General features: G+C 43.6%; 1 protein-coding gene across 1 annotated transcript in view; it reads left to right on the forward strand.

Moving 5' to 3' along the window:
• The window catches only part of LOC139021728 (ankyrin repeat domain-containing protein 26-like), an 83,585-nt gene that overhangs the window by 49,471 nt on the left and 11,608 nt on the right, over positions 1-22,506 (forward strand). The window contains exons 14-18 of the mRNA XM_070432258.1: positions 2,500-2,606; positions 6,796-6,925; positions 13,298-13,579; positions 14,135-14,343; positions 16,486-16,623. Of these exons, the coding sequence (XP_070288359.1) occupies positions 2,500-2,606; positions 6,796-6,925; positions 13,298-13,579; positions 14,135-14,343; positions 16,486-16,623 (866 nt within the window). The remainder of the gene's footprint in view (positions 1-2,499; positions 2,607-6,795; positions 6,926-13,297; positions 13,580-14,134; positions 14,344-16,485; positions 16,624-22,506) is intronic.

The following is a 22,506-nucleotide window of genomic DNA, read 5'->3' on the forward strand; positions in this document are numbered from 1 at the left end:
GGAATGCTTTAGCCTTGAATTCCCCATTGTCTTAATTTTCTTCCCAAGATATAATCTTGTCTTTCTATGTGTTAATTTGCCTGTGGGGGATATTATTTGATATAAGTGTACCTATCTGTGTATACATTGAACACATTTGAGCTTAACTATAGTTAAGATACAACTAAATACTTGATATCAGTGGCAGTCTTGGAATTCAAACCAAGATATTTGATCAACAGAATGTTGAGGTAAAGAGTCTTCTGCATTGGCAAGAAGAAGATAGCTCTAGCTTTCCCAAGCCTTCAAACAATATAGTTGAGATAACATGTGAAAAGAACTTCAGAAGACTTTTATTGGTCAGGTATCTATGAAATAAGAATGTATTATTATTTTTAAAGGCAAGTAATTGATAATCTGCCACTTGCAAAAATAACATTTGCATTATAAGAGAAAAACAAGACAGAGAATGCTGGTCAACATCCTAAGGGTGAAGGTGCCCCCAAACTCAGAACACAACAGTAGTACACTCAAAGTAACGCCAGTAAGAATCAACATAAAATGTACAAGCTTAGCAATCTACAAGGGCGATCCAGGTCACTCATGGTTTATGAGTGTGTGGTTGAGGATATTGTTTATGAGGAGCAAGAAGGGAAAAGGAAAAGTACAGATGACCTCAGTAAAGGGGTCAAGGCTAGAAATGTTGATTAGGGAATCTGGTTTGAAGTGTTGAGATTGAAGTATCTCTGAGAGAATTTTAAGAAGGGAATAGACTGCTTTCTGGAAGTCTGTTTCTATTTTGCTTGGTAGTTCAGTTTGTTCATTAAATTCCATATATGTGTAAAATCATATGGTACTTGTCTGCTGCTTGCTGTGGTGGTGTTGGGGGATGGTGTAGGGATGGAACAAAAAGAGAAAAAATTAGAGAGAACTCATGGACATGGACAACAGATGATTTCCAGGTGTGTGATGGAGTTGGGTGGAGATGGAAAAGGCCATAGTGGGGATACATTGTGATGGAAAGAAAATAAAAAAGAAGTAAGGTAGAAAAGAAATTAAAAATAAAATTGTAAACCAGGGCGATGAACCTATGGAGGGCCAATATAATATTCTATCTTCTTTTGTTTGTTAGAAATTTTCCATACTAAAAGGTGAAAAAACACCCTATTGTCTCTGGTGACCACTGTCTCTAGCCACTGCTGGACTGGAGCTCCCCTAATTTATTCTTCAGGGTATTCCTCTTCTGTGTATGTCTGGGAGTTGATCCTATTAGCTTTCTGTCTTTTAGGGATTCCTTGTTAGATGCTATTATCTTTCTGTCCTTTTGAAATTCCTCATAATTTCTGTGGTATTGATTATATACTTATTTTCTCATGCTAAGTACATAATCTTTAGCCCTTATCTTTAGTTTAAATATTCAAAACAAAGGTTATCAAATTGTAAAACCAGGTATTGAGTTTCTTAAACTTGTTACATCTCCCTTCAACCTCAATGTAGTTCTAGTCTATGGCATTCAGCAGGGTGAAGAAAAATAAACATGCAACCACTTCTTTCCCCCCAAAACCAAGCAAAAATAAATAAATAAAAAAGCAATAGACAGTGTGGAAGACTGTACATCATGTTTACTGTTTAGAAATGATGCGCAGTTGAAGGACTGGAGGGACAGTGTGTATATGATCACTGTTATCAGTCTCTGCTGAGAAGTAAAGCATTAAAGGACTAAAAGAAGATGACTCTCCAAAAAATTTTAGTGAAATTATAGAATTGAAAGTCAGCCTCTTATGTAAAAAAAAAAGAAAGAAAGAAAGAAAGAAAAAAGATTGAGTGGTGAAAATATGAATAAATGGGTGAGACCTTTGCATTAAAAATAATGTTATATTTAATGGGTGGGGACAACAGGATGACAGAAAAAGCTACAAAAATCAAGTAAAAGTTATGATTTTATGTAACATAGAGAAGACATTTTATTTAAAGAGGAAAGTGTTTAACAGAAAAGTAGAAAATGAAACCTATGGAAGAAGCTTACAGAGAATGAGATTCTACCTCATCCTAAAGTCAGATTACCCCCATAAGGTAATGGGGACTGCATGGGAAGCTTTCAAAGATTACCTTAGTAAGATGTGATTTAATTGAACCTGGAATATCTTGAACTATTGATGAAAATGTTTCTAGGGCATCTTTAGAAACTAAAAGGTCAATGTAGCCTTAAAAAGTATTTTAGCCCTTAGTAATTTATATATCAAAACCTCTGTTTTCACAAACTTTGGCAATTTAATTTCCATAAAGAAAGTGGTGAAAATGTAAAATCAATTTAAGCTGCTGTAAGAAGTCATTATTTTTTAAATCTGTCCTATTGGCATCAAGTTTATAAACTAGATTTTATAAACCTGTCTACTACCATTTATAAACTTGTCTACGCATGTTATTCATGAATTCATTAGAAATCATATTTTTAAAAAAGAAGAGTCTCTAGATTTTTAAAAATAATTTTCTTTAAATTTTTTTTTTTAAAAATGTCAGCACAAAAAAGAAGAGTTAAAGAAATATATTGACTTAAATATATTTCTGCAGCAGAGGTTGCAGCAAGAAGTAAATGAAATTGGTGATTTAGAAAAAGAGATTACTCGGTAAGATTTTAATATTTCAGAACATTTCTGCCATGAATTAAGATTTAACTTTCATTTTACTTTATTAAAACTAAAATAAAATTTATTTCCTCTGTGAATTTTTACAATTAAATTATCCTCTTTAAAAACTTACTGGAGAAACACACACCACAATCTGAAACTGCTTTGAAGGACATGATATTGTACTTACTTTTTTATGATTCGTAAAACCATAATGAGGATGCCTTTTGCATATCCTGTCAATTGTGCTTTTCATGTCTACCTTGAGTTGTTAATTCTGCTACATATCGGCTCTCTTTGGTGATATTCCCTTCTTCTCATAGTGTGCATTCCTTCTGCACGCAAATCTATCCTATCTAATAATAGACAAACATGGTAATTAACTGCAACTTCGCTACCCTTCCCATTGGCTAGTCAGCGAGATATGCAAATTAACTGCCAACCAAGATGGTGGCCGGCAGCCAGGCAGCTGAAGCGAAGAGAAGGCTGGCTTGCTCCAGTGATGGAGGAAGCCAAGGTTCCCCACCTGCTACTGCCGGCCTCTGAGCTGCACTCTAAGCAACTATGTTGCAATTATAGAAGCTAAACAGAGCCCAGAAACCTGCTTTCAGCCAGCCGGTCCTCAGAGCTGGAGCTGTAAGAGTGTTTCAATTATAGAAGCCAAACAAAAGCAGATACCTGCTTTCAGCAGCCGAGGTCTCAGAGCTGGAGCCAAGCCTCAGAGCTAAAGCCATCTCTCAGTTCCAGTGACAGCCATAGAAGGTAAATAAATCCCAGAATCAAAAAAAAAAAAAAGAAAAAAAGGAGAGGTTGGGAGCTTCAGTCACCTGCCAGCCTGAAAACGGCCCTCAGGCTCACCCAGACAGGCCAGGCTCACCAGTGGAGACCCCCACCCTGAAGGGGGTGTGACCAGCTGCAAACAGCCATCATTCCCTCTTCCAGGCTGGCCAGGCACCCAAGTGGGACCCCCAACCTGATCCGGGACACCCTTCAGGGCAAACCAGCCAGCCCCCACCCGTGCACCAGGCCTCTATCCTATATAGTAAAAGGGTAATATGCAAACTGACCCTAACAGCAGAAGGACTGGACTGGCTGGTCACTGTGACACATACTGACCACCAGGGGGCAGATGCTTAATGCAGGATCTGCCCTCTGGTGGTCAGAGTTCTCTCACATGGGAGGAGCTCTGCTCAGCCACAAGCCAGGCTGATGGCTGCCAGTACAGCGGTGGTGGTGGGAGCCTCTCCTGCCTCCTCAACAGTGCTAAGAATGTCTGACTACAGCTTAAGTCTGCTCCCCGTTGGCAAGTGGACATCCCCCAAGGGCTGCCAGACTGCCAGAGAGATGCCTGATTGCCATCTTAGGCCCAATCCCCCGGGGAGCGGGCCTAAGCCAGCAGGTGGTCATCCCTGAGGGGTCCCAGACTGCGAGAGGGCACAGGCTGGGCTGAGGGATTCCTGCTCCCCCCTCCCTTGAGTGCACAAATTTTTGTGCACCGGGCCTCTAGTCCTTCCGAATAATAGGCAAGCATGGTAATTAATGATACCTCCGACATGCTTCCCATTGGCTAATCTGGGTGATATGCAAATTAACTGCCAACCAAGATGGCGGTTAACTGCCAACAAAGATGGCGGCTAATTTGCATACTACAGGCTTGACAGGACAGCACCATCCTGCCTGTCCCGCTGCCATCCAGGCCTGCTATCTGCGACCCGGGTGGCAGGCAGAGCGTATGGGACCGACCCAGGGCTGACCACAGAGATCTGCCACTGGACACACCCAAAAATGGCCCACCCGGGGATCCCGGGTTGGCGGGTGCTAATGCACTGATCAGCCACCTGCTGCACCTGCAAACGGACCGCCCAGGGATCCCAGGTTGGCAGGTGCTAATGCACCGATCTGCCAATGGCCACGCCCAGAAATGGCTCTCCTGCTGGGATTCGTGGCTGGCAGGTGCTAATGCACTGATCAGCCACCAGCAGCGCCCACAAACAGCCTTCCCGTGGGGATCCCAGGTTGGCAGGTGCTAATGCACCAATCTGCCAATGGCCATGCCTAGAAATGGCCCTCCCGTGGGGATCCTGGGTTGGTGGGTGCTAATGCACGGATCTGCCAACACGCACACCCGGACCACCTTTGCTCTGCACAAACTATGCAACTGGGAGAGGGGAGTGGGCCCCCTGGGAGCAGGGCGGGAACTGCCCGGGGTTTGCGTCAGGCAGCCCAGAGCGGTGTGCGAACTATTGCTACCAGTAGTTGCTTGCTCATTCATTTACTTGCTCATTCATTCACTCATTCACTCGCTCATTCATTCAGTCATTCACTCACTCAGCAAACCCTCTCAGGTCCCTGGTACCAGGGCAGGCACTGAAATTGAAGCAGGATAAGACAGAGCTATGTTCTCAAGATGTTAGGCGGCCAGGAGAGGGGCTCCAGGCATTGGGAGCAGGGCGGGAACTTTCCCACGTGGGCTTCAGGCAGCCGGGAGTGGGGCCAGAACTTCTGCCCTGTTGCCATGGCAACACAGCAGAAATTCCTGCCCCTTAGCTGCTTGCTCATTCATTTACTCAATCATTCATTCACTCATTCACTCACTCATTATTCACTCACTCAGCAAACCTCTCAGGTCCTTGTCACCAGGACAGGCACCGAAATTTGAAGCAGGATAAGACAGAGCTATGTCCTCAAGATGTTAGTAATTCAGTAGGGCAAAGCAGGCACATGAATGAGGCAGTTGTATGCACAGATGCAGTGTACTGGGTTCAGTGAGGGCTGTAACTAACGCTGACTTTGTTCTCTTGATAAAATGGGGCCTCAGGAACCAGGCCACCCCAAGCCTGTAGGCCTGTGCCTAGGCCAGGAGTGGCCAGGGTCTCGAAACATGACAGAGGATGCAGGTCGGGCTGAGGGGTCTGGCCCCACCCCTCACCCTCACCCCCAAGTGCACAAATTTTTGTGTACCGAGCTACTAGTGTATATATAAGTGACTGTTACTACCGGTTGACTGAACGACTGGTCCACTGGTTGAAATGATACCCACTGACCACCAGGGGGCAGATGCTCAATGCAGGAGCTGTCCCCTGGTGGTCAGTGCACACCCAAGGCCAACCTCCCGCAGTTGGCCTACCTCCCACAGTCCCTCCCCTTGGCCAGCCAGCCCCGATTGGCCCCAATTGGGACTGGGCAAGATGGCCAAAATCAGCCCCAATCACTGGCCAGGCCGAGTGGTGCCACCTGTGCACGAATTCGTGCACTGTGCCTCTAGTAATTTAATAACTAAAACCTATCTGTGTCACTGTTTAACAATGCCAATAATTATCTTGATTTGGCCTATGTTTCTTTCTCTTTTTTTAGTTATAAAAGAGATCACATATACAAAATGTTTGTATGATTTAAAGAAGCTGGGTAATCCTGTGTTTATCACTCATAGAAACACAATGGCATTTTTCCCATGTCTGGGGAGCCCCCACATGGCTTCCTTTCTGTTTGTTGGCTGAATTCTTAAGTTTGTTCTTTGATTCTCTCAGTGTGTTTCCTCTCACTTTACTGTCTTTCTCTATATTATAACCCTTTCACTTTCTTAACATTGTGCTAGCAAAGATCTTTTCTTAAAACAGTCTTGAAGAGACTTTTCCACATTATCTCTCTGATTTACCTTCTTCTAAACCCCTGCCTCTTTCTGCTTTCCCCTTCCACTCAGACTTCAAAGATTCTTCTTTCTTGTTTCTCCTTCTATTTTGAATGATCTCCTGGATGTTGGTACTTTTCTTCCTTCTTGTAGACTATTGTCAGTAGGTACCAAAAGATATTTTTGTGTCTTTCCAAAACTTTCACATGTAATTGTGTTTTCTTTTTCACCTTGGATACTGATTTCTGGTTTCTAGTTGATATTTAATAATAGGTTAATGTTTTATATTAACATAGTCAAATGAATATAAGGACTCTATATAGTTACAATATTAACTATATACCCATATCACATATGTCATGGCTTTTTTTCATTTTATTTACAGAAGATTATAATTTAGCTAGTATGCTTTCAGAAAATATTAGATTAGAACAAATGAGAGCATCATAATTTATAGATTTGTTTATTTTATATGATTTTATAAACATAATATCTGTTTAAATAATAACTAAATACTTAATCTTAAAGAATTTGACATATTTGTTTTGTACATTTCTTCAGACTTAAAAAACTCCTAAAAGTTGCAAAACAGAAATTACATGAATGTGATAATGAAAAGCTTGGTTTCCCTGGAGATTCAAAACCAAGTCCAGCTGACATGGAAATTCAGTCTAAAAAGCCAAAACAGAAGGTAATTTTAAATCAGTTTTGGGACCCAAAATTCACCTAATTTGGGGAAATAGATATCATTCAATGCTTTAAGTAGTGAAATATAGATTTTTCTGTTAATTTTATAGACTTGGTATAAGTGAAAAAGACAGCTTTTTCTTTATCACTTTTCTATAAAAAGGGCCTACTGTTAACTCTCTATGTCAGTGGTTCTCAACCTGTGGGTCGTGACCCCTTTGGCGGTCGAACGACTCTTTCACAGGGTTCGCCTGAGACCATTCTGCATATCAGATATTTACTTTACGATTCATAACAGTAGCAGCATTACAGTTATGAAGTAGCAATGAAAATAATTTTATGGTTGGGTCACAACATGAGGAACTGTATTTAAAGGGCCAGAGGCTTGAGAACCACTGCTCTATGTCCTGAACCCTGGCACCAGCACCAAGTCCAAACAATTTTGGTGGCAGCTTTACTGAGACATAACGAACATACCATGCAGTTCACTCATTTAAAGTGTACGGTTCAGTGCCTTTTTCTGTATTCACAGAGTTACACAGTCATCATCACAGTCAGTTTGGGGACATTTTCATCCCCCTAAAAAGTAGCCCTGTGCCCTTTACCAACCACCTTGTGCCAGCTTCCACCTCCCCACTCTTCCTGGCCCTCAGGAACCACTACTGTCCTCTCAGTCTCTCTAGATTTGTCTGTTCTGCACATTACATATCAGTGGAATCACACAGTAGGTGCTCCTTTGTGACTGCCTTTTTTTATTTAGCATAATGTTTTCAAGGTACATCTCTTTTGTAGCACGTATCACCAGTACTTCATTCCTGTTTATTGCTGAGTAACATTTCATTGCATGAAGTGACCACATTTCTTAAAATCTACTCATCATTTGATGAACCTTTGGGTTACGTCCACTTTTTGGTGTTGTTACTAACACTGCTTTGAACATTCCTGTCCAACTTTTTATGTGAACATATTATTTTCATTCTCTTGGGAATATAATTATAAATGGAATTGCTTGATCAGATCTTTAACCTTTTGAGAAACTGCCTGATTGTTTTCCACAGTGGCTGCACCATTTGTATTTAATTGACGGTGCATGAGGGTTCCAATTTCTCCACATTCTTGCCAACACTTGTCATTACTTTTTTTTTATTGTGGCCAACCTAGTAGGTGTGAAGTAGCATCTTATTATTGGTTTTGATTTACAATTTTCTAATGACTAGTGATGTTCACCATCTTTTGACATGTATATATTCTTTGAAAAACTATCTATTCAATTCCTTTGCCCATTGTTAATTGGATTGTTTTTGTATTATTGAATTGTAAGAGTTCTTTAAATGTCCTACATACAAATCCTTTATTAGATAAAGGATTTTCAAATATTTCTTCCATTCAGCAGCTTACCTTTTCAGTTTCCTGGTAGTGCCTTTCAAAGCACAGACGGTTTTGATTTTGATGAAGTCCAGTTAATCTATTTTTGTCTTTTGGTTTCACATCTAAACTTGAAGTAAGGCAGAGGAGACATTGTATTTAAATGGTGCCAAATCCAGTCATGAAGATATACACCTATGTTTTCTTCTTAAGTCTTTTATAGTTTCAGCTTTTACATTTTAAGTTAACTTTTATGTATGGTCTGAGGTAGAGGTCAAATTTTATTCATTTGCGTGTGGATATCCAGCTGTCCCTGGACAATTTGTTAAAAAGACTATTCATATCTGATTTAATTGTTTGGCACCCTTGTCAAAAAGCAGTTGGCCACAAATTGGGCTTAGGTTTGGTGTCTCCCTTCTACTTCACTGAAGAATAAGTCTGTCCTTATGCCAGTACCAAATCAAATTTTATGAGTATCTTTCCCAGTCATCTTGCATAGTACCAGCTGTTTTATGTAATAAAAAAAAGTCAGTGTAGTGGCATGTTTTTACCTCTACTTTCATGGAGATTTCTTGTTTCTTGATAAAGCTTATTGCCAGCTTATGTTGTGCTGACTCTGTGACATGATGGGAAAGTAGGCTTACAATGATAACACCCATTCCTTTTTGTCTGCATTTAAACCTTCAGCCTCTAACCCAGTGCCTCCCACTTCACTTCCATTTCCATGAAATTCTAGTAACAGGATCTGCTGACTTAGCCATTTCTTTCATTGTGTTTAACTCATAATTCATAGCCTTGCCAGTAGCTTTCACCACCTGGGGAGGAGAAGATTAAAATCTGGACTGTCACCTTTCCTCTTTAGAAATGCCTGACTTTGAAATTTCAAATTTTATTTTATTTTTAAATATCTACACTAATAAAAGAGAAACATGGTAATTAGTGTACGACCGCTACCCTTCCTATTGGCTAATCAGCATATCATTATGCAAATTAACTGTCAGCCAAGATGGCGGCCAGCAGCCATGCACTGAAGTGAACCGGGAGGCTTGCTTGCTCCAGTGATGGCAGACTCCAATGTTCCCCGCCTGACCTGCGGGCCACTCAGCTGCAACTCTAAGCAACTATGTTGCAAATATAGATGCTAAACAAAACCCCAGAAACCGGCTTTCAGTTAGCCGGGCTTCAGCCAGCCAGACCACAACATTGTATCAAATAGAGAAGGAAAAACAAAGGTCAGAAACTGGCTTTCAGCATCGAGGACTCAGAGCTAAAGCTGGCCCAGAATAGAAAAAAAAATAAGAAAAAAAAGGAGCAGTTGGGAGCTTCAGTCACCCACCAGCCTGAAAAGGGCCCTCAGCCCCTCCACCAGACTAGTCAGGCACCCCAGTGGGGGCTCCCACCCTGATCCAGGACACCCTTCAGGGCAAACCAGCCGGCCCCCAAAGGGTAATATGCCTCCTGGGACCAGATCAGCAGAGCACCGAGGATCCAGGCCCTGGGATCAACGTGACAGGGGGCAGCGCCCAAACCCCCTGATCGCCCTGCGGCTCTGTGACAGGGGGCAGGGCCACAACCTCCATATCTGACCTGCTCTGATCATGACAGGGGAAGGCGCCCCAAACCCCTGATCAGCCCTGCTCTGTGCCTGACAAGGGGGAGCTCCCCAAACCACTGATCGCCCCGCGGCTCTGTGTGTGACAGGGTGCAGCACCCCAACCCCCCTCCCCGCCCATTGGCCCTGCTCTGTGTGTGACTGGGTAGAGCCATAAACTCCCCATCAGCGCCGCCTTGAGTGTGACAGTGGTGGTGCCCCAAACCCCTGATCGGCCCTGCTCTGTGGGTGATAGAGGGTGGCGCCCCAACCCCGCTCCATAGGCCTTGCTCTGTGTGTAACGGGGTAGAGCCATAACCTCCCCATCGGCCCTGCCATGAGTGTGACAGGGTGCAGCGCCCCAACCCCCTGATCCGCCCTGCTCTGTGTGTGACAGGGGGTGGTGCCCCAACTCCCCTATTGGCCCTACTCTGTGCCTGACAGGGGGGAGCTCCCCAACCCCGTGATCGACCCTGCTCTGTGCGTGACAGGGGGTGGCTCTGCAACATCTCCATCGACCCTGCCTTGAGTGTGACAGGGGGCAGTGCCCCAACCCCCCAATCGGCCCTATCCTGAGCATGACTGAGGGTGGCATCGCAACCTCCCAATACGCCCTGCTCTGTGCATGACAGGGGGCAGCGCCCCAACTCCCCAATCGGCCCTGCTCTGAGCCTGACCAGGGGCTGCACCTAGGGATTGGGTGTGCCCTCTGCCACCCGGGAGCAGGACTAAGCCAGCAGGTCGTTATCTCCCGAGGGGTCCCAGACTGCGAGAGGGCACAGGCCAGGCTGAGGGACACTCCCTTCCCCCGGAGTGCACAAATTTTTGTGCACCGGGCCTCTAATATATATATATATATATATATATATATATATATATATATATATATATATTAATTTTATTGGGGTTCATGGCATTTGAAAAGCCACCTCACCACTTGTTTTTAGAGAGGAAGGGGGGGAGAGAGAGGGAGAGAGACATCAATGATGAGAATCATTGATGGGCTATCTCCTAAATGCCCCCTACTGGGGATTGATCCCACAACCCAGGAATGTGCCCTTACCTGAATGGAACCCATGACCCTTCAGTCTGCAGGCTGTCCTCTATCTACTTACCCAAACCAACTAGGGCTGAAATCTCAAAATTTTAAAACCAATTTGTTTCCTATGGAGAAACACTGTGGTATAACACATGAACAAGCTTGAAGTGAGCTAGAGAAATTGTATTTAAATGGTGCCAAAAGGCATTGCTGTTGTTTTGCCACTGATATTTAAAATGATTTCATAATCCTCTCTGTTTCCTCACTGAGGAAAGGAAAGCTTAGTCCTGACCTTGGAGTGCTTCTCTGTTGCCCTTGGCTGTTCCCTCTGAGACTTTGCTCTGTCCTTTTCATAAGAAATGGCCGGTGCTTGCAGCTCTTTTGACAGCCTGCGTCCTCCCTGTGGAACATCTAAGGCCCAGAGGCCCTTTTGATTGTGTACTGTCTTGGTCTCCCTTCAGGAGGCCAAGCTAACATTCTCTTAGGAACTTTGAGTGTCTGTCCAGTTAATTTTATTGGGGTTCATGGCATTAGAAAAGCCACCTCACCACTTGTTTTCAGATCAGCTCTTCACCTGGGCTTCCTAGAGGTGTTATAGAACAGTGTCGTTAAAATTCTTACATTCTGAAAATCCTTTGAGGCACCACGTAAATGTTTCTAAGGTCTTAAGAATTTTATGAGTTTTGGCTTCATCCTTCGAACATGTTTTCTGGACATCCTGGATTTGATGTTAGCCCAGAAGCCATTTCTTTATGTTAGGATTATTTGACAATTGGACATGTGGGAGAAGGTATAAACAAGAAATCAATATTTTAACCCGGTAAATGGGGTCCTTTTATATTTATTTGTCTATTTTTAGCTTATGTTTCTCATCAATTTCACTTTCAGCTGCTTCCTAGTGAGAATCCTTTCAGTGTCATTGTGTTCACTTGCCCAGAAGCCCTTGCTGTCAACCTCCTCAGGGGCCATCAGGCCTCCACTCACCCTTTCTTGGAGGCCCTTTTGGTTTCCATTCTCATGCTTCTCTACATTATGCCGGGTTCTACCTGCCGCCTGTTCAAAGGTGCTCCCATATGTGTGTGTGTTTCTTTTTTAGTGTCAGCACTCTATTTTTAATGTCAGTATCTGTGCCAGTTACTTATTGCTGCTCAGTAACCACCTCCAAACTTCGTGTTTTAAAGCAGCATTTACTTGTTCACAAATCTGCAGTGAGGCCAGCTCATTTCTTTTCCACTTACCATCAGCTGGGATGACTTGAAGCTGGGAAGTTGAATCATCTCTAAAGGCTTGGTCATTCACGGGTTTCTCAGGTGCAGCGGGCTTTTGGCTGGGGCGTTCGCTGGGACAGTCTCATCTGGACACTTGTGTGAGGATGACCATGTGGCTTGGGCTGCTTCGTTCTTCACAACGTGGTGGCTGGGTTCCCAGGATGAGCTTCCCTGGGGAGAGAGTCCGATGGCACCCAGACATAGCAGTCACACAGCAGTCACCATATCCTATTCACCAGAACCCAGGTAGCACTGAGGCCAGCACCTATTTCCTGGACAAGTGCCAGAGAATCTGGAGACGTGCTTCAAAAACTCGACATCCCTCACCTTGTCTTACCAAGTAATCATTGTATCTGAAGGAAAGTAGTTCTTCCCAAGTCATGATCACTGACATTCCAGCAAGTTTGTTGTTGTTGTTGATGATGTTGTTTTGTTTACTATGTTTCCTTAGTTTGTGGGAAGTAACAGAGAATTTCAAGATAGCACTATTGGATTAAGACCCATCCCCATTTTTTTTTTATTATAAAAAATGTAGGGCTCATCTCGCTAAACTTTTACAGTGAGAGATGTAATTTCTCAGTAACGCAGGGAATCATTTCTTTTTGGAACGCAATTCAAATTAGCATCAAACGTTCACAGTTCAATAAAAGACATATGACATTAGAGTCTATATTTATAAGATTAATTAGTCTCATTTCCAAAGTCTTATTTTGTGAGGCATTTTTTGACTCAGTCCTGAATATCTGAATACCATACCCCTAAAACTTTTGTGTTAAGATTATGAAGTGTTAAGATGGGGGAAGAGATATGAGACTTTCTATTCAGGAGCAATGCATAGTCATTTTGTGGAGGAAAGACATGAAATAGTCATAGAAAAAAAGAGTATAAAATCAAGGGCAGAAGAGATGTTGTGTGGCAAAGATGACAACAGTAAATACATTTTTGTGACTCCTGGTTGTTTTAACTTTGATCTTGATTCTGAGCAATTGAAGGTTTCACATTCTAAGACCCTACCAGAGTATAGGTAACATTTTATTGCCACTGAATTCATTTCAAAATTTCATACTGGTGTCCACACCTTCATAACCAAACTATATTCTTTTATTCATGCAGAATGATGAGCTTATAGCAAAACTGCAACCATCATCTTCAAAATGTATATGTCTGGATGAGGAAAAGACACCTCAACAGGAGTTATCAATGGAACCACTTCTAAAGCGACGTGAAGAACTAAAGGATAGAGTAAAGAAGGCGAAACAAGAAGCAGTAAACCTCAGAAATATAGAAAAGAATATGGTAGAAATCTGTGAATTAGAAGACTATAAAAAGAAGCTTGAAGAAAGAGCAATACGGGATGTAGCAGACAAAGTAGAAAAAGTCAATTCACTTTTACAGGTTAATTTTTTTGATTTATTGTGCTTTAATTCATTTCACTGCAAATTACCTTTTCGATAAATACAGTATTTTTGCCTCTCCTTTACTCCCTTTAATAGCAACTTATTTTGAAGATTTCTGGAAGGAAGGTGGCATTTGTTTTTCCTTTTCACTATTTTAGTTTCTAACATTATCACTAAATTGATCTTTCCAAATGATCCTTCATTTTAGTTTTAAGACCAGTTGATGTAAAATAAGACTATTAGGAAGAAAAGGTAAAAAACATGATTTCAAAATTGTACCATACTCTTGAATTAAGTTATATTTTTTAACTTTTAATATCTTAAACTGATTCTATTATTCTTTGAATTATCAGATTACATGAGTACTAATAGAATAATGATTAACTTTATAACTCAGATTCAATTCAGTGGACATTGATGATAACTATTTTGAATTTCAGCTTTTTTCACACTTAAAGCTTATCTCTGAGTTGATGACTCAAAACTAAAGAAAACAAATATAAGTGTTCAGCTTATAATTACTTTAAGAATGTATCCTTTTTATTTGTTGTAGAGACAAAGAGCATCTCAAAAAATGTCAGAGCAGATGATAAATGATCAGGCTTCAACAAGTCACTTGGAACTCAGAAATAAAGAGTTGGAGTCAGAAATCTCTAAAGTGCAAACTTCTCAAGATGATATCGAAAGAGAATTGAAAAAATATGTGCGACTCTACCAAGAAGAATTGGAAGGCAGAAAGTTACTGGAAAATCAGCTAACTGAGTAAGTCAAATGCAGAATCAGAGAAAATAAATTTAATTCATTAATTAGCCTCTAAACTTTAAACATAGTTACTATTGGGCCAGGTTCATAGATTAGTAGGGCGTGAAAGCCAACTAGGTCGTTTAACTTTGGAAAGTGATGTTAGTAAATAAACTCACCTTTCAAATGTCCCCTTAAGATGGTTTCATCTCTCCCCCTTTTTTGCTTTTACCTGCCTTTATTTTCCCAACTTAATATTTCCATGTAGTTATCTGGGTCTACTACTAGTCTTTAAGCTGAGTGTCTTGAAGCTCTAAAATGTAAACAGCGATATTATTATAAAACTAGTGGCCCAGTGCATGAAATTGGTGCACAGGCGAGGAGGGGTTATCCCTCAGCCCAGCCTGCACCCTCTCCAATCTGGGAACCCTTTGGGGGATGTCCGACTGCCAGTTTAGGCTTGATCCCTATGGGAATCCCCACAGGGATCGGGCCTAAACCGGCAGTCAGATAACCCTCTTGAAATCTGGGACCGCTGGCTCCTAACTGCTCACCTGCATGCCTGACTGATAGCTCCTAACCACTCTGTCTGCCAGCCTGCTCGACCTCAGCTGCCCCCTGACCACCCTGATAACCCCAACTGCCCTCCCCTTTTGGCCTGATTGCCCCTAACCACCTCTATCTTGGCCCCACCAATATGACTCTGTCTGGACAGACATCCAGAAGGTCTCCTGGTCTAATTAGCATATTACCCTTTTATTAATATTGAAAGAGGCCTGATGCATTGGTTGGGGCTGGTTGGTCTGCCCTGAAGGGGGTCTCAGATCAGGATGTGGGTCACCTTGGGGGGCGTGGCCGGCCTGGGTGAGTGGCTGGGGTGGTTTGCAGGCCAGCCATGCCCCCATCAGGGTGGGGGACTTCACTGGAGGGCATGGCCAGCCTGGGTGAGGGGCTGAGGGCCGTTTGGGGGCAGTTTGCAGGCTAGCCAAGCCTCTGGCTTTGTCAGAAGGTCTTCAGAAGGTCTCCGGTCTAATTAGCATATTACTTTTTTATTAGTATAATTGCTTGTCAGAAGCCCCCGAAATAGAAATAGTTAAGATAAAAACTTAAACACAAAGGGTTAAGTTACTCCAACACATTCTGGTACTTGGTATATTTACTTTCTTGATTGTGAACTTTGTTATTATCAATAGACTAGAGGCCCAGTGCATGAAATTGGTGCACAGATCGGGTCCCTAGGCCTGGCCAGCGATGAGAGCCTATCAGGGCTTTTGGGCTGCCAGCCTGGGCCTCCCTTCATTCCTCACCACCCCCTGGTGGTGAGCACACATCATAGCAAGTGATCAAATGCCCGGTCTTTGGTTGAACTCCCAAGGAGACACTTTGCATAACTAGAGGCCCAGCAAGCAAAATCACACAAAACCCACACCCGCCATGCCGGCAGGACCCCAGGCCCACCGTGTGAGAGTAGCTCACTGCCTCTGCCGCGCAGGCCTCAGACCCCGACTCTGTGCCAAACGGCTGGCGGGCTGGGGGCAGCAACTGAGAGGTGCTCCATGCACTTTCTCGTGATGGGTTGTTTGGTTGTTCTGGCGTTCCAGCATTATGGCCACGGGCCTTTTATAATATAGATAGATGGCCTCTAGAGCTGTTTTCATACATTTGATCAGCAGCCAGGATATCTTGTTCTCCCTTACAGGTTGTTGTTCTAAATAATGCCTGGGTGTTAAATGATTAATATCTCCAAGGTAATGAGTGTATTGTACAAGGGTGGTGAAGGCAAATGCTTGACAATGTCTTTGAGAGTTTTTTTTTAAATCTCTAAAGTGGCTACTAAATATGTCCAAGGGCATCTTAAAAGGTCTTGTAAGTACAGCCCTTCCAGAGGCAGCAAGTATTACCTGATAAGCCGTCTGCATCACTGATAGCCTCCCCACTTTGGATTAAGTACTTAGTTAGGAACCCGCTCCCCCTACTGCCTGGAAACATAAGTATTTTTTTAGAAAAATTAAGAACCTGTACTTGAATAGAGCAGATCTGCTCTGACACGTTTTCATTGCTAAAATGCTATTTAATGGGCAATTCCACTTACTATCCTGGCTACTTTAAAAAATTGCAAGTCACTTAGAGAAAAATAAAATACTAAGCATTTGTTGTTTACAGTTTTCCTAGGATTAAGGAGAAGCTAGCAGAAGTCAGCAACAAACTTTTCTGGGAGAAACAGCTCAGCAAGAGAAATTCCATTCCAAGAGAAAACTTGGGGATTCCTACCTCAAATCCATGCACTTCAACTTACCACAGGTTAGTTATATTATCTTTTTTCCTCTTGGGTTTCAGATTTCTGATATAATTCTTGTGTTTCATTTGGTGAAATTCCGAGTTGCTTAATTGACTAGTACACACTAATAAAAAGTCTTAATTATTGTGCTAATGTAGAAAGGAGACAGAAATTTTATAATCACTTTTAAGTCCCTGGATGTCTCATTTGCAAGAGATACCTATCATTAACTTTATTCAATTACTATGCCTGAAGTGACACATTTTAAACTTCTTAAAAAGCTGCATGTCACTTTGATTTTAGAAATTATATATTCTTGCCTAATAACCAGTGGTGTACTTGGAGATGCTTTGGCTTACTTTCTAATGGATTTTAAATTGGTGATGGTTCATAACCATTTTTAAGTTTTGTTGAACCCCAACTTTTCCACCCCTAACCATAAGTGAATGATTGACATCTAGATATTTAACCATTTATGGATATTTGCTACTTAAATGAAATGGAGATAAATCATTTTAATGAATTAAATAAACTTGTAGCACTAAAAGGTTAAATTTCTCTCTTTAAGTGAAAATGTTTGTCATCTTCTTAGGTCAAAGGACAGTGTTAATTGCTATTTACTTCTGCAATTTCATTCCAATTGTTATAAAATGTCTTGCTGAGCAGCTGGTCATTCATAAAATAGTTAAATTTAACAAATATTTGAATTTTTATTTTTAAATTTATGTATTAATATTTGAATTTTTAAATGAAGTGTACTTCTGTCTGTTTATCTGGACAGCACTTGAATGATTGATGACTAAGATGGCAATGATAGGGAGTCTTGAAAAAGCAACTAGCTTCCATTGTGTATCAGTGCTATTAAAATATTCCTTCTTCATCTTATTATTGACTTCTTCAGCAGCAGAATTTCTGTTTGGTTCTTTTTTATACTTCTCATCTGTTTGGTAAAGTACTGCTTCTGTTCATTCATTTCATTCCTGAGCTTGTTGAACTGATTTTGAGTTTTCTTGTATCTCGCTGAGTTCCTTCATGACTATTTTGCTATTTTGATTTCTCTGTTCATTTAGATCACAATCGTCCAGTATTCTGAGTTTCCTTCTGGAGAATTATCATTTTCTTTCTGTGTTAGTGTTACTATGGTGGTCCAGGCTGCTTGATGGGTTGTTCCTCTGCTGGCACATTTGAAGTGCTGAACACTTTTCTTAGGAATGTTGTGATTTTCACAATTCAGCAGGTTGATAATTTCAGGTCTTTCTTTTGTTTTCCAGTAGATGGTCTTATAGTGCAGTTTTTCTTTTCTCTTACCTGTACTACTGAAGCTTGGGGAGGGTGTGCAGTGAGTCAAGGTGTTTGAGGCTTACCCTTGGACATGGGAGTGGCAGCCTGGGTAACTAGGGTGGTGGGTGCCAGTGCTGTATCCTGGTCGCCTGGGCCTCAGGGCACCCCATGGTGGTAGGTGTGGGTGTGGCCAGTTGAGGGGAGCCAGTTTGTGAGCCCACTGAGTTGCTGCCTCATTCCCTTTGGCCACTGGCAGCATTGTGCTGTGGCCTGGAGGCTGGAAACTTGGCTCTGCTGCTGCTCCTGGTCTGTGGTGGTGTGAGCACAGCTGCAGCTGGGGAGGGATCTGGATTTGGGGAGGGGAGGGACTCCTACTGGGCAGTGGTATGGGCAGTGCACCCTGCCTCCTCCACCAGTACTGTGTTTGCAAGGGCTATAAGTTCAGCTGTGTCCTTGGAGAACTGCAGTAGGGGCCTGTCCCTGCTCCTCTCTCCATCCTGCCTCTCCTGCACATCCCAAGACGTCCACTATCCAGGTGAGTAGAGGTGCCTTTGTTGGGTTCTAGATGTTCCACTTGTTGTAGATTTAAGAGGAGACACACTTTGTCATGATGCTGATGTCACCCACTGAAATACCCATTTCAATCAATGCACGATGGTTTATGGTTTTCATTATTTTTTATGGTGTTTTCATGCAGGGAAAGGTAGCACAGGCCTGTGCTAAATGAGACTTCAACCTCTTTTTCTTAGTTTGCTTCATCATAACACAACATAGAAGAGCAAAGCTAAGAATTTCTAGACAGCCTTTAGGCCAAATACAGTCTCAGTTGTTAAAAATTTGTAAAACTGGGCTACTGGTACAAAAAAAAAATCAAATGCTTTTGTAAATTGTTAAGCAATACTATGATGCAGACTTGAAATGTCCTCACCAGAAAATCAGAAAATACCTCATTTTGCAAAATGAAGAGGGAAAAGAATGTAAATGCAGAAGCAATGCAAGGGAAGATATTTATGGAAATGTTTTTGTTTAATATTTTGGAAGGAATGAGGTGCTTACTCTTAGTATTTCTATATGAATTGAAAAAAATAGTTGATTTTAAACTTAACATTGTAGTTTCAAGGTATACATAGTTTCCCTGAGGGGCATTGGTTTGCCAAATCATGCTAGACTCAGGAAGAGAGAGTCTGAAGCACCAATCTATCAAGATATAGAGATAGGCCGCCAAATTTCTATAGCAGTTGGGGTTTACAAAATTCTTAGACTTGTGGAAAGAAGGTGCCTTGTAGAGTCACTGGGAAGGTAATTATTGCCATTAGGAAAACAGCTAATTCTATGAGAGATGGTAACATGCCTAAAATAATAGAAAGGGGTGGGTTTGGGGATAGGGCATTATAAAACAAACAGACTTCTAAAGATTATTGAGTTATGATTCTAAAGAGTAAATATTACAAATGCATCAATATTGAATTTGTTTATCAATCCCCTTTATTTGCAAACTTTAAACATTTTGAACTATTCCTACTGTAGTGCTCTGTCTTATTCGGCATTGTTTTTCCAACTTTAAGGACAATCCTATCTAATAATAGACAAACATGGTAATTAACCGTACCTCCAACATGCTTCCCATTGGCTAATCAGGGTGATATGCAAATTAACTGCCAACCAAGATGGCGGCTGGCAGCCAAGCAGCTGAAGTGAACAGGAGGCTTGTGCTCCAGTGATGGAGGAAGCCAAGGTTCCCCGCCTGCCTTGCCGGCCTCTGAGCTGCAGTTTAAGAAACACTGTTGTAATTATAGAAGCTAAAGAAAACCCAGAAACCTGCTATCAGCCATCAGACCTGAAGCAGCAGGACCGAAACAATGTTGCAATTATAGAACCAAACAAACCCTAGATTCCTGCTTTCAGCAGCTGAGGCCACAAACTGGAGCCAAGCCTCAGAGCTAAAGCTGGATCTCAGCTCCAGTGACAGTCATAGAAGGTAAATAAATCCCAGAATAAAAAAAAGAAAAGAAAAGAAAAGGAGAGGTTGGGAGCTTCAGTCGCCCACCAGCCTGAAAATGGCCCTCAGCCCCTCACCCAGACTGGCCAGGCACCCCAGTGGGGACCCCCACCCTGAAGGGGATGTGACCAGCTGCAAACAGCCATCATCCCCTCACCCAGACTGGCCAGGCACCCCAGTGGGGACCCCCACCCTGAAGCAACAAGATGGCAGCTAATTTGCATACTGAAGGCAGGCGGCAGCGGGCAAGGCTGTCCGAAGTACGGACCCGGATCTGTGACCCTGCTGGGCGGGGTCAGTGCTTGAGGCTGTCCGCGGTCTGGGACCCAGATCCATGATCTGCCAGGCTGGGGGCACCGCGAGAGGCTGTCCATGGGACCAAGACAGGGATCTGTGACCCTGTTGGGCAGGGGACTGCACTTGAGGCTGTCCGTGGTCCTGGAACCTGGTTCTGTGACCTGGCGGGCGGGCGGCAGTGCTTGAGGCTGTTTTTGGTTGTAGGACCGGATCTGTGACCCTGCCAGGCGGGGGGCAGTGCTTGAGGCTGTCCGAGGTCCTGGGACCCAGATCCATGACCCTTCCTGTCGGAAGGCAGCTCACACAGGGGCGGATGGGCCGGGGTTGGGCAGGGCAGGACGCCTGGCTTCCGCCCAGCCCCAGTCACTCTGGGCAGGTGAGCAGTGCAGAGAGCCTCTGGACAGGGGAGGCAGGCAGGCGAAGGGCGGCCTGTACTCCACACATGGCGGTGGTGACAGCTGTGAGTGCGCCAAGCGGACCCTTCAGGCTGAGCTGAAGTAGCGCCTGCAGGCCCCCAGGAGGGGCTGTGCAAGATCCTCCTCCTGGCCCAGAAGGTGCAGGATCGCAGTGACAGCCACCATGGCGGGCCAAACTGACGTCCTCCTGGCCACAGCACAGGGGTTTGTGGATCTGCAAAGCCAGAGGCCTCCCATGTGCACATCCCCCCCTGGCGTGCAAACATCCCCCAACACACTGTCACCCTCTCACACCTGCAACAGTTGCAAACCAAGGCGTGCACAAGTTCCCCCCGCCTCTCCACCGCACTTCCATCAACCCGGCATGCCTAACACCCCCACAGGATGTGCACACATCCCCACTGATGGACTCACATCCTTTGGAGAGTGTCTGGGTGTTCTGGGTGTTGAGGGCGGGCGCCTGTGAGATGACAGTGAGAGGGTGGAGTGGTGATGCCCTGTTCCCATGGAGGCCAGTGCAGCTACGAGATCACCTCTGGGGCGTGGTTAATGCAGGTGCTGAGGCGGGAGCAGGTGCAGACAGACACACCTGGTGGGCATGGGGGGCCCTCGCTGAGGTGCCTTCGGTCAGCGTTCAAGATCAAGAACCCAGAGGCAGAGAGGAATTCTGTCCTCTCAGTGAAACAGTGGGATAGTTGGGGCGACTATAGAGGAGGAATATGCACTTTGGGTGCCAGCACCCATAAGCGAAGGCTGCCCTGACTGAGCCTCGCTTGCTTGGGGCCTAGTGCACTCCTGCTGGGCAGCAGATGACAGGACGTGCTTTTCCGAATTAATTAGAGAAAACATTGATTCTTCTGCTGCCCACGAAGGTGGAAAGTGAAGTGGGGAGACATGTGCGGAGTGAGCAAGGTTCCCCGCCTGGGGGTTCCAAATCTGCTGTTGGTTTCTTTCACTGCTGACTAGAGATATACAGGGTGTCCCCCCAAAATGTATACACACTTTGAATACCTACTAATTCCAATGGTTTTAAGCATAAGAAAGAAACAACAACAGGGCTGTTATCTGTTAAAAGTGTGGGCACAAACAGGACTTATGGACATTCCCTGAGGGGTTTCAGATTGGAGAGGGTAAAGGCCAGACTGAGGGGCCCCTTTCCCCCACCCCCAGCCCAGTGCACGAATTTTGTGCACTGGGCTACTAGTCCTATATAATAAAAGAGAAACATGCAAATTAGTCATTCCTCTGCTAAGCAAAAGCCCTGCTCACAAGCCACAACCACCAGCCACGCCCACCAGTCAATGAAGAGTGAGTATGCAAATTAACCTGACAAAGCTGGTGGGTGATTTGCATACACAGAGCAAATTACTGGGGAGCCCACAGCTTGGGGGGATGTGGCTGCCTCAGTTGGGGAAAACCCAGAACCTGGGGAGCACCAGGAATTCTGGAAATAGTAGTTTTGGTGGCAGCCCCAGGACCTGAAGTGGAATCCCAGAGTGCAGGGAGCACCAGGAATGCTAGGAATCCTAGTTCTTCTAGAGACTAGAGCAGTAGTTCTCAACCTGCTGGCCCTTTAAATACAGTTCCTCATGCTGTGACCCAACCACAAAATTATTTTCGTTGCTACTTCATAACTGTAATGTTGCTACTGTTATGAATAGTAATGTAAATATCTGATGCAGGATGGTCTTAGGCGACCCCTGTGAAAGGGTCGTTCGACCGCCAAAGGGGTAGCAACCCACAGGTTGAGAACCGCTGCACTAGAGCAAAGTGAGCCTAGAGCAAGTTACTGTTGAGGTTGGGGATGAAGCGAAAGCAAAAGTGAGAGAAATAAGTAAAATCAGAGTGTCTAGGAAAAATTAAAGGGAAGATATCCTAAAACTTCCTGGAAATCTCCACCAATGAAGCAAAGA

Source organism: Myotis yumanensis, unplaced genomic scaffold (assembly GCF_028538775.1).
Source record: "Myotis yumanensis isolate MYYU_CA2020_CCGP unplaced genomic scaffold, mMyoYum1.0.hap1 SCAF_1, whole genome shotgun sequence".
Classification (NCBI taxonomy): domain Eukaryota; kingdom Metazoa; phylum Chordata; class Mammalia; order Chiroptera; family Vespertilionidae; genus Myotis; species Myotis yumanensis.